This window comes from Fonsecaea multimorphosa, assembly GCF_000836435.1.
Source record: "Fonsecaea multimorphosa CBS 102226 unplaced genomic scaffold supercont1.4, whole genome shotgun sequence".
Taxonomy (NCBI): Eukaryota; Fungi; Ascomycota; class Eurotiomycetes; order Chaetothyriales; family Herpotrichiellaceae; genus Fonsecaea; species Fonsecaea multimorphosa.
Window position 1 is genome coordinate 494,992 of NW_015971638.1, and position 12,216 is coordinate 507,207.

At 50.1% G+C, this 12,216-nt stretch overlaps 4 protein-coding genes across 4 annotated transcripts; 3 read left to right on the plus strand and 1 right to left on the minus strand.

Moving 5' to 3' along the window:
* Positions 1–2,193: 2,193 nt before the first annotated feature.
* Positions 2,194–3,964, plus strand: Z520_02819 (uncharacterized protein; the record flags this gene model as incomplete). Its single annotated transcript, XM_016773332.1, has 5 exons — positions 2,194–2,396; positions 2,451–2,987; positions 3,056–3,618; positions 3,683–3,777; positions 3,824–3,964. The coding sequence occupies 5 exons, from the start codon at positions 2,194–2,196 to the stop codon at positions 3,962–3,964; spliced, it is 1,539 nt and encodes a 512-aa protein (XP_016635389.1).
* A 2,724-nt stretch (positions 3,965–6,688) lies between these two features.
* On the minus strand, positions 6,689–8,498 carry Z520_02820 (uncharacterized protein; the record flags this gene model as incomplete). Its single annotated transcript, XM_016773333.1, has 4 exons — positions 6,689–6,870; positions 6,926–7,643; positions 7,669–8,209; positions 8,260–8,498. The coding sequence occupies 4 exons, from the start codon at positions 8,496–8,498 to the stop codon at positions 6,689–6,691; spliced, it is 1,680 nt and encodes a 559-aa protein (XP_016635390.1).
* Positions 8,499–9,298: 800 nt separating this feature from the next.
* Positions 9,299–10,219, plus strand: Z520_02821 (uncharacterized protein; the record flags this gene model as incomplete). The annotated part of the gene is made up of 1 exon (XM_016773334.1): positions 9,299–10,219. One exon carries the CDS (start codon positions 9,299–9,301, stop codon positions 10,217–10,219), a length of 921 nt encoding a protein of 306 aa, XP_016635391.1.
* Positions 10,220–10,915: 696 nt separating this feature from the next.
* On the plus strand, positions 10,916–12,208 carry Z520_02822 (uncharacterized protein; the record flags this gene model as incomplete). The annotated part of the gene is made up of 1 exon (XM_016773335.1): positions 10,916–12,208. One exon carries the CDS (start codon positions 10,916–10,918, stop codon positions 12,206–12,208), a length of 1,293 nt encoding a protein of 430 aa, XP_016635392.1.
* Between the last annotated feature and the right edge of the window lie 8 nt (positions 12,209–12,216).

The window sequence follows — 12,216 nt, forward strand, 5'->3', positions numbered from 1 at the left end:
GTGAAAATGATGAACGCATTGGAAATTTTGTGCTGGGTATGACGGTGCATTCGCCCAGGTCAGACAAGATCACCAGGACTGGTTGTTCTTCACAGTTCTGGGGTGGTTGTACAAGATTTGAGGAATGACGACTGCAACCAAGGTCATAGATGCTACGAAGACCGTGTGTTGATTGATTGCTCGTTCCTTCCCCCAAGCCAGTGTGACCTTTCAATTGCATCTTAGTACAGTTCCTATAGCTGGATCCAGTATACTTCATGTTCATAGTATTTTGATACCACTCATGCAGTCGATATCGCTGCTGCTGCCTCTGTTGGACATTGTCTCCCCATAATTATGTATAAGTATTGACCCCATCTGGCAATTGGCTCGGCCAGTTTTTAGAGTGATGCTTTATGATGGGGCGTGTTCTGCCACATGAGCACGTCCTGGCGCGGGATTGCTTTCATCTGTCCTCGAAGAAAGGCTAGGACGAGTTGTAACGATTGATCCCCCTTCGGCACCGGTCTCGCTGTAAGCGCAGAGTCTGTGCCGATTCAAAGCTCGGAGGCGCCCGATACGTTCAGGAAATTGTCAAATCAGCAAAACTTCATGCGTCAAGAAATGCTTAGTTGGTCGCAAAGAGGTGGGTTCGGTGTCATTCGATCGTGCGTCAGCGCTAGACCAATCCAGCAGCAAAAAAAAAACAAAAGTCAGGTTGGCAGTAAACGTCCGAGCACGTAGTATTCTCTGTTGCTGTACATCGCACCGGCCAAGCTATTTTCCTTACTCGCAACGCGTCGACTGCGGAATGTGACAACAGCACTAGTCGCGTCACCAGGGTCCTTTGCTCAAAGACGGCCTTGTTTTTACAATTTCCCGGCTGTTCGATCATGACTTCGACCACGTCGCCATCCTGCAGCCGCGGCTTGGGATCAGGCATTACCAGAACTACTCCATCAGGGATTCCTGTCATGACTACTGTCCCCTGTTGCAGCGTAGAGCCTTGACTAAGGAAGCTGACAAGCCCGGCAACGCAGAACAACAGATCGCCTGTGTTTGAATCCTGACGTACCTTGCTGTTGACCAGGGTCCGTGATCTCAGGTGATCTGGGGCTCCTGCGACCGCAGTGAAACGAGGATAGGTCCCATAGGGGAAGGGTTTAAAGGATTTAGCATATGACCACCGCGGCACCGACCCAGCGTAAGCTGGGTCGCCCTGCCAGGTTGTTGCCAAGACGTAGTTCGAGGATGCATACAGTATCAAGCAACGTAAGAAATAGCCTCCTCTTTGTAGATGTTCTCCCTTGCTCTCCCAATAACGACGGCCTGTATAGGGGACAGAAGCCGAGAGATGATAGAGGTCTTGACCTTTGACGCACAAGTTCGCCCTCATAATCGAGATTCTTGCTCTGTTCAATTGGAGCAACGTGTACGTCACCATCGAAAGCGGCAACCGCAGGAGCAGGTCTCATAAATAGTGAGGGAAATGGGGGGATGCTTGCGGCCTGTCTCGTCGATGTGTTTGCGATAATTTATTCCAATGAATTTGAATGCAGCGACGTCATTCTGGGTCAAGACAGCAAGCAAGCGCTTGACGCGGATCCTTTCGTTGGTTTCGTGAGCGCAAAAGCACTATCCCCCAAGAATCTGATCGCAAACGGCTCCTGCTGCTTGTAGAACGGGATATGATCATCACCATGGTCGATGCTTGCATCGCCAAATGTCGTCCATCCAGAATCATCCTTGAATCTGATAAACCCTCATCACGAAATGACAAAGGTCTTGGGCACGAGCAGGTAATCGGTGCGCAAAAGCTCCAGATTACGACGAGTGGCCTCAAAGTCACTCGAAACATTGTCCCAAGTTACGAGGACGTGCGGAAACCTGCCAGCGATTCGTTTTTGTGCCCTAAGCCGCACTGGGCTTAGGGTACGCACAGGGTATGGCCCTTGTGGGGGTTGTGCTGGGTGGGAAGTGCGGAGGTAATGTGGGATGGACGCAACTCGCAAATGCGTGAACCCTGACAGTTCCATTGACACTGGTTCTAGCCCAGTCAAGCCGCTCGCTTTTATCTGAAGGCTTGATCCCCTCGGTATCAGGTGGGGAATACCATTGGTCTGGCATGATCGATATGTACTATCATCCACGACTGATTGTTTCGACATTTGTTAGTACTCCTACTGCCCTACACCACCATTTGAGACCATCAAGATGGCTACGTCGCGGGTGGTTCTACTTATTGCCATAACCGTTGTTGCATTCGTGCTCCATAGAGCAATCGCTTGGTATCAATTTAACAGGAAATACAAACTACCGCCCAAGGTTCCAGGATGGCCAATCATTGGAAACACCCTGGATGTCCCCTTTCCGGCTGGGATGTGGTTGGTTGAGACGTCAAAGAAATACGGCGAAATGTACGAGAGGTTGCCTTGTCACACTGTGTAAATGCTTACGTTTTCGGTATGCAGGTTCACGTGCGATCTCGCCGGGAAAACGCTTGTCTTCCTAAATTCAAATCGCGTGGTCAACGACATTATGGAGAAGCATGCCGCCATCACAGCGGCCCGCCAATATCGGCCAATGACTTCAGAAATTATGTCCGGTGGTAGGCGTATGCTGCTCATGAGTCACACCGATAGATGGAGGAATCAGCGCAAGGTGATGCATTCGCAGTTGAACGGCAAACAAGCAGAAACCAACTTTGTGCCGTATCAAGAGTTGGAGTCGAGGCATTTGGTGTGGGATTACCTGAACAAACCCGAAAAGTTCTACCTTGCGAACCAACGCTTCTCAAATTCCGTCATCGTCAGCGTGGTGTTTGGCAGAAGAGCTCGTCTGGACGATAAGCAACTGGCCATCATTCTTGGCCAGATGGCGGAATTCGGAAAAGCCTTGTTCAGTCCCATCGTTTCCCCCGCCGACTTGTTCCCGGTGTTGGCAAAACTTCCCAAACAGTTACAGTGGTGGAGACCATATGGGGAGCGATTTTTCCAGGAGACTCTGGCGTAAGTATCAAGTCCTGTCCACGCTGTCCAGCCCATCTCGCAATTGAACCAGGCTAATTCCCTCCCAGTGTTTATCAACGCGAACTTGACCTACTGAAGGACAAGATGGCAAAGGGCACCGCCAAGCCCTGCTTCGCAATCAACATGATGAACGAGATGGAGAAGAAGGAGTTCGCTTCCATCGACGACGCAGAGAGGCTTATGATTTTGAGCACCCTTTTCGAGGCTGGTAGCGACACTTCCCGAACGGTCATCACCCAGATCGTCGCAGCTGCAGCGAAATATCCACGTTGGGTCAAGAAGGCACAAGAAGTCCTGGATGAAGTATGCGGAGCAAATGCCGAGCGCCTGCCCTTGCTCAGTGATAGGCCAAGCTTACCCTACATCATGGCGGTTGTGAAAGAGGGTCTGCGATGGCGTCCTTTCCTTCAGATGGGCGTACCACATATGCTCTCTGAAGACCTGGAGTATGAGGGTTACAAATTCCCTGCTGGCACGCAATTTACATGGGGTGCCTATGCTCTTGCGTTGAATGAGGACGACTACCCAGACGCGCGTACGTTCAACCCGGAAAGGTTCATGAATGAAGATTTGAAGGCTCCTTTGAAGGGTCATTGGTCTTTTGGTGCCGGTAAGTGCTTTCCACGTGGCAAAAATGTCGCAGAGTCACGACTAACAGATTTTCGCGACTCCAGGTCGTCGAGTCTGTGTAGGCTACAACGTCGGTGTTAACAACGTGTGGATCGCGACCGCGTGTTTACTATATTGCTTCGACTTTGCAGAGGATCCGGTAAGCAACTACTAGAAGTCTAGTCATGTCTCTAATTCTGGCCTAGGACCATCCCATCGACGAATACATATCACCTTGGGACAAGCACGATGGACCTCCTTTCCATGTCAGAATCACGCCGCGTAGCCAAGTTCACATTGACCTGATCAAGCGAGAAAGCGCTCATGTTTTGAGCATGGAGTACTAAAGTGTGGACGAGGTTTTCAAGAGCCCTAAACGCAGCAAGGGAAAACAAATTGTCTCTTGTGCACAATTTCGAGGCATGACTTGCTTTACTAGTCCGTCGGGCTAGAATATGATACTGCCCGTTGAATATGCATAAAGTCCAGCTCAGAGAAGGAAAAGACCCGTTAATACGTGGTTTTGATCACGCCGCCGTGGGTTGATATTCGACAGACGTGACTCCTTCAATGTACATGTCAAAAAAGAGGTTGACAATGATGTCGAACGTGGTGGGCATTGGCTCGTTTCTGTTCAGGCAATCGGTCTTGGAGTTCATTCAGCTCAGAGTTCATTGCAGCATCTTAACCCACCTGGACAGATGGAAGGTAGATGGACAAAAGAATCGGGGGAATCTGGGGAAGAGCTGGGAAAGAACACATCTTGTAGGTGGCAAAAGTACCAAACCAAATAGGTTGGAGCATTCTTTGCCAACCTTGAAGCCTCTCTGTCTTTTGTAATTGCCTTTCAAAAATTTTGGAAATTTATTTTGAAATGCAACCACTTCAGCTTTCAGGCCACCACATAAGAAATAGTGAGATATCTGCCATTAGAGAGCACGAGCGCGTATGCTTTGAGTAATACTAGTTAGTAGTATTCCAACGGTGATTTCGTCGTGCGAGCGAAGCTGTCAGAGTACTCTCGGGGGGAACCGTTTCGATGATAGCAAGCGAGCGAGTAGCCAGAAGAAACTCAAAAAATGCACATGCCCCAGAACGCAGGATCCCAGCAGTCCCGGACCTCGTTGAGGACAATTGCCAGATTGTCCAAGGCTGAATGGTCGAGTTGGGTAACCAGTGGTTGTGATGAGCTGCAGATGAGCCGAACGAACACGATGCCAGCAAAGAAGAAGGCTAAAACCTCTTGCGGAAGCGAGTGGACGAGGGAGCTAGTCATGAGAGGTGCAGAGTGTTGTGCGCGATCGTCTGGGCTGCGCTATCGGCGACTTCAGATGTCGTTTTGGTTGCTGACTATTTTTCTGGGGGTCTGGCGAGGCCGTTCTTCTGACGCGAGGGAAGGAGATGAGAATATGGTGGTGGTGGTATAGGATACCGAGGTGCTCTGCGAATATCGAAGTTGAGCCTCCTTTAGTAGGACTTTATCTTGAAGAGATGTGGCGAGTCCGGCTGAGCGGTGAATACCAAGTGACTCGACGATGGTGACGGCGACACCTACCCAGGAACATGGGTTCCAATAACTCTTCATATCAGGACCCCAAAAGGTGAGCATGACGACGACCTGGAAAAGGACGACACTATTAGGTTCATAGCCTACATCGTAGAGTACCTTTGCTTTGTCGTAGAAGCATCGTCTCGCGGCTTGTCTCTATGTGAAACCCACCTTTCTTAACACGAGCGCGTCGCAACTTGCGGCGCCGACGAGGCATGGTGCTTGTAGAAGAATCCAAGGCAATATCCTGCTTTCAAGTTGTCTGAGGAACTGTACTCTGTCCACAATTGAGCAAAGTACTTATAGATGAAAGCTTCTATGAGCGCAGTTAAGCACTCGGGCTTGCGGACTAAGAGCTCCCTTGGCCTGCAATTATGCAAGGTCGGCCGCCGGGAGATGTAAAGGGTGCGCCTCTTTTTTGGGCAGGCCAGGGTTGGATCACGAAGGCAATGGTGCCCCAACTAGATGGCCGTCGACGTTTGGCACCGAAAGCATCGCGGAGGATGACACGCGATTGTCTTGGGTCAGTGTCCTTCGAGCTGCTCAGTGCTGATCGGTCGCGCGTCTCGGGCTGGAGTTCTTTGAGTGCAAATGTCAGAGGTGAGGAGTCCCCCAGAAGAACAAAGCCATGTTTTCCTGGGGAGACTCTCGTCAGTATCGCGTGCCCCTTGTCTGAGGAAATTCTCGAAACTCGTAGCATGTTGGTTGCTCCTGCTGGGCTCCTCACAGGAAGAACCAACGTTGACTATCGGTTCCGCTGACAGGCTTCCGGTCCCGGTTGCCTCACTGAGACCTGACATTGTTGTTGGTGGTGACAGCCATCGACGGTAAGTGCGTCGACGAGATGAGATGAAAGCGAAGTCTTCTTACGCCGTCGACTTTGCAACGAGTACATGGAACTCCGGTTTGAGCTGCGTCACATTTGACCTCCTTCTGGTTGCGCCGATGACATGCCTTGAAGGTCCTGCTCCGAGTCGGCCCTATTTTCACGGCCATGCCGTTTGTGTCGAAGCACAAAAGGCAAGAAGTGGGCGTGACAAAAGCAGGATCTAGCCTCTTGTCATAGTTTGTTGCCGAACAGCAATTCTCGGCTTCGGCTTTCTGCTTTTCCAAATAGAGCTTCCGCGTGCGGGCCATAGCTCTGCTCAATTGTCCCGGCGTGTCTAGCCCTGGAATCTGCCCACTGTGTCGGGAATTGCAAAAGAGGTGAAGCGTAACAACATAGTAGAAGCAAGGACACCAAAGCTCAGTTGTCATGCATTCTCTTTGATGCTTCAACATTCCCTTCAATTTCAGGTCTGTCACGAAACATGGGTCAAAGTCTCGAGCTCTCCACGATGGAAAGTTCGAGCAAAGACCATAAGTACATACAATTCTCAACGAACATTGTATAAAGAGCTTACAGAGACCTCAGTCAGCACCAGCAGGCGCACGTGTCATTATAAAAGCAACACAACGGGAGTTTGCGCTCTGTCCAAGGACACGCCTTTGCCTTCATGTCTCTTCACACAAGCTCCCCTGTTTACTCTGTACGTCCACGAGCCTCGATTCTTTCAAAGATGTCATGCTTGTGCCACCAAGCCCTGATCCTCTTGCCAAATATGTACATGAAGATTGTTGTGGAGATGAGCACCATATTGATTCCGGCGATGGTGTAGAAGACTCCCTTCGGTCCCCACTTGGAAAGCCATTTATTGATGAAAACTAGATTGAGTTCAGAATTTGACTGGAGTCCCGTCAATGGGCAATTTTGACTTACAAGAGAATCCGAAGAACACAAAGCTCCTGACGAACATCGAGACGACGAAAACCTCGATGCCGACATTTCGATAAGCGTCGACCATGTAACCACCAGTAGCGGCTGTGACGATAACGCAGCTGGAAAAAGCGACACCCCAAAGTACTGACATAATAACAGGACTCTTGCCCTCGGCTGCGCAGTAGCCGAAAGCGAAATACCCAGCACAGTTCAAGATTGGTGCGAAGATCATGGAGAGAAGACGGAATTCAGGCTCGTAGATTCCGCCGTTACGTGTGGCAGCCCACTTGGCGATTCGGTCCGACACACCTCCAAAGAGAACGCAAGTGAGGGTTCCAAGAACCATAGGGCCAGCGGTGAGGTATCCTAGTTGTTCTGTGTTGAGCGAGTAAGGCGGCAAGCCAAATAGCTGACCCAGCATAAAGTTGATGACAACATTCCAAAGCTGGAAGAAGGCAACGAGAAGGACGGAGCATAAGATGGCGGGGTTGAGCAATATGTAGAATGGACGGATGACCAGTTGGAGCAAGCTCTCTTTACTGTATGTGGTAGTCCAGGGTTTCATTCGCTTCAAGTAAGAGTCACGTTTGCCACTGTAGCCAGAAGCTTGGGTGACGGTTCTTTCTAGATGGACGGCGTCGGCTTCAACGGCAGTGGCGGTTTTGCCGCTTCTGAGCTCCTCGATAACGTGAATGTTCTTCATATGGTAAGTAAGGTCCTAGAGTGTCAACAGCGCAACTTACATCACGGGATGCCATATCAAGTTCATAGAGGTGGTTCCGATTGAATTGAGTCTCCCACCCGAAGAAGAGAACGAGCAGTATACCAATTCCCAAGAAGATCGCTAGAATCCAGAAACACCAGGGCCAGCCCATGCGCTGGGAAATAACAGCGGTGAGCAGAGAAGGGAGTAGCACGAGCCCGACTTGAGCGACAACGTAGATGGCCATGCGCGAGCCTCTCTGGTGAACAAAGTAGAGATCGCCAATGAGGGTGAAGGTAACACTTTCAAATATGGCCGTGCCGATGCTTTGGATCATTCTGCCGCCAATCATGGATTGGTATCCTGTCGCTTTAGCGCACCAAATAGTGCCCGCGAACAAGAATAGAGTGGACAGGAGGAAAAATGGGCGTTTGCCGTATTTGTGGCACAGCGCAGCCACAATCGGGCCCATAGCACCAACGAGTGCGAGCGGATATCCAGAAAGCAAGGTGACTTGTGTAAAGTTGAGGCCCCATGCAACGACGAAGTCGAGGGCAAGAACACCAATCAGGGGACCGATGCTGCGCCAGGTTAGCACATTATTTCAGGTTGCTTAGAAAGAGCAACGTACCCGCCGACACAGACGTTGGTAAGGAAGCAAAACATGACCAAAATCAAATCTCGCTGCCACAGTGGCCAGTTGAGCGGGTCATTTGGGTTGCTGGATGGTTGGGGTACGAGGACGACATCAGAGTCGTGGCCTGAGCCCTTCTTAAGATGGGCGGTTTCCGCCGGAACGACGTCTTGGAGCAGCGCCGTGCCAGGCACATGCTCCAGACTGCTATGGTGTTCAAGAACTCCGAAACCCATGTTGGGAATTTGCGAAGAGGTACAAAGTGTTACAGGTAGATTGGGTTGCTCGGGCGTACAGAGGCGAGGTAAAGAGGGAGGGAGGGAGGCAAGGTAGAGTTGCTTGGACCTTTTCACTCTGGCAAGGAGGGAAACAAGTCTATTCAAGCTGAACAACTGTGGTGCTTCAGGAGCGCTTCTTAGAATGGTCTAGGCTATGAATTCCCCCGCAAATCCCACACCTCCGCTCTCTCCAGCCCGGATCCATCCCCACAAGCCGATGTCAAATCAAGTGCGAGCTTTATCCACTTCCCCATAACTTTCAACCACCATCATAGAACTTGTAATGACTTTGTATAGGCTTCGCGCAATACATACACAAGTGGGCCATGCAGGCACGCGCAGACGTAACAACTGGCGCATGAACTTGACTCCTGCACTACTCCCAGCAGTCTTGCAGGGCATCCAACCTTGAACCGCCAACTTATGCCTGCAAATGCTACTCCTTTGGGCAATGAACCAAAAAGCGTTGGAGAAATCATGCAAACTCAGAGATTTGTGAAGGCCTTTGTGTCTACAATGTCGGAATTGGTAGCATGTTAGGATCCGAGCATTTTCCAGTCCATTCACTGTCCTTTCCCAGCAGGTGTAGCGTGGTACCCCCCGCATCCTCATTTCGACAGTCGGTCCCACCACCAGACACTTAGTGAGCGTTTCTGAATCCTCAAGGGTGATTACCTTCTCTGCAGATTGTGCGTCCACCTACGAAATACACCACTATTAACCCTACAAGATAGTAAATCTCAAGCTTGGATACTACAATGTCGGATTGGTGCCGCGATGAGTTCATGACCCAATGGGACAAGAAATACGTCTCTACCAACCTCAGGCCCAACTCCCGACCATACGACGGAGACATTTTCCTTGGACTTCATTCCCGATTGATTGCTTGCCAGTCTGAAGTACAGAATATCGCATATACTGTCATTGTATGTATAATCTCTTTGAACCTCCATGGCTGCCTAGTAGTTGACTCTATATATGCTGCGGCATGCTGTGCGGTAGGTCGCGCAGATGTTGTTGGGCGCTTCTTCGACGATATAACCGTTGACGCTACCCCGGAGGAATCGGAAAAGATATTCCTCCGTCTTCGCGAGGCTATCACCATTATCTTCCCATATCTGGGTATGCCAACCTGCATTCCAGCATGTTACGGGATGATTGGCGTTGTTCAGCGCAAGGGACCGTCATTTGCCTCGACCAAAGTCTTGCGTAAACCGACTGTGACCGAGGAGGATGTACGCAAAGGGTCAGAACTTCGGGCAAAGATCTATAGTGGGGTTGGTAACTCGGATATCTTTGCGCTGATGGACAAGTATTTCACTGATCTATGTGAATGGCTCCAGTACCCTCAGATCAAAGCAGAAAATAAACTAATCGCTTTCTTAGTCACAACTTCCACTGTCGTCACCTGGGGTTATCTCATCGCGAAGGCCAACGAGGAGGTTTTCCAGCCTCGTGAATCTCATCTTATCGTAGCCACTGCTATCATGGCTTTAGGCGCAACCCGTCAGACCAAGAGTCATATCAAGGCCACGTTGGGTCTTGGAAATTCTGTTGCCTGTGTCAAAGTTGTGACGGACGTGGTCGCAAGAATTGCTGCATGGGCAGATTGTCCACCAATTGGGCCTTTTGATATCGACCAACTTGCAAATGAAATTCAGCAAGCGTTAAAAGGCTGAACGATCGACCTTGACCCTAAAGTGTGGCTGTATGTAGGCATCAAGTGTTGTATAAACGAAACTGCGGGTTACTAGTGATCCGGACTTCTATAAATTCTCAAGATTGCTGTGATGGTAGATAACACGCCATCAGTTATGCCTTGTCCTCACTTCGACGACACGTGCTTGCTAAGGAACATCAAGGTACTGCCGTGGTATGCTACATTGTTAGCTACCTTGACAATCGTCTGCACGTGGGGGAAAATCACTGGGAAAGGTCTGTTGTATGGGGGCGCACTCCAGATTGGTCACCTTAGAGGAGTAGGTTAGTGGGCGGCATCCTACTAGCATTCCCTTCTGTTGGGGGGGTGGGGGCGGGGTTCTATCACCGGGCTGCGAGAACACCCACGTCCCACCCATGACTTTGCAAAAGGGCACTTCCGAAATATGTGGGAGGACTGAAAAGCCACCGGGCCCCTTTGGAGGACTGTCCTAAAGTCTAACGCCGCCAACCAGGTGCCAGTGTGTGTGGCCGCTTGGCATGATCTCAATCCCAGCAATACACAGATCAAATAATTCTCGGAATCTTCATCTTCAACGTCAAAGAGCCCAGCGTACCAAGCACCCGACATTTCTGTCAGATAGGTAAGGTGAGCTTTACCTAATTCGCAAAATACGCATTCCTCTTTAGCTTTCACAAGTCCAAATGCCGTCAGGATGCTGGAGAGAATTCATCCAAAAGACACTTTAAAGTCAACAAATTGGCGGGATTTCATTCCACCCTCAGATGTGAAACGAAGCATCGAGCTTTCGCAATCAGACATTTATGAGTGGACCAAGCTACGCTGTGCAGAGCCTTTCATTCACACGTGGAAGAAAAGTTGGGATGAGCTTTACAAGCAGCCCTATAAAGGGATTACAACCGATGGTCACGTGTTACCGGATATATTTCATCTGGCAGATGAGGGAGACCAAGGGGCGCCTGTCCGTGAAATGGTGAAAGCAGCAGACAAAGTCGTAGCGACGGCGACCCCAACTCAGAGACAGTCTCTCCTGAGAGTTATCGATGCGCAGGAATGGCGGGCCTGGATGAACCCGGAACTCTATGTCTCTCGCCATGGCGTGCGCTTAGAGGAGGCCTCAGAAGACTTCTCCGTGGCCACACATGATCTTATGCGCGCGAGTCTATCACCAACAGGGTATCATAATGTTAGCGGTTGTATGAAGGTCAACCACTTTCTTGGCGAGGTCGTGAACGGCCGGAAAGTGCTTAATGAAAAATCGTACAACTTGGCTATTTTCGGAACTCCTTCAGAAACCGAGCCGTGGGGTTGGCAGGTTTTTGGTCACCACTTCGATATGAACTGCTTCGTGCTGGGAAGTCAAATGGTGGTAACCCCTGTTTTCATGGGGGCCGAGCCGAATGTGATCGATGACGGGCCCTACAAAGGTACCGAGCTCTTTACCGATCAGGAGCAGACCGCGCTTACACTTATCAACTCCATGGATCCGGATACACAGAGTCGTGTCCGCATTTACAAGGACCTCGACGGTCCCGACTATCCCGAGTGGCGCTACCATCCCGCTGACCAGCGCCATCTTGGTAGCGCTTTCCAAGATAATCGTATCGTTCCGTACGAAGGAGCCAAAGTCACGACTCTGTCGACTATTGAGCAGGATTTAGTCCGGAAGCTGGTGGAACTCATTGTCAATTATCTACCCGAAAGAGCTCATACCGCCAAACTAGCCGAAGTAGCCTTACATTGGAACGAGACGTACTTCTGCTGGATTGGCGCGTTCAAACGAGAAGATGGCTTTTATTACAAGATCCATTCGCCTGTAGTGATGATTGAGTTTGATCATCACTCAGGGGTGTTCTTGAATAATGCCCTTCCTCTACCTTTTCATATCCATACTTCAGTGAGAACACCTAATGGCAACGATTATGGAAAAGCGCTTCTTCAGGAGTACAAGCAAATGCCATATCGCAAAAGCTGCGAACAAGAATAGTGTTGGAC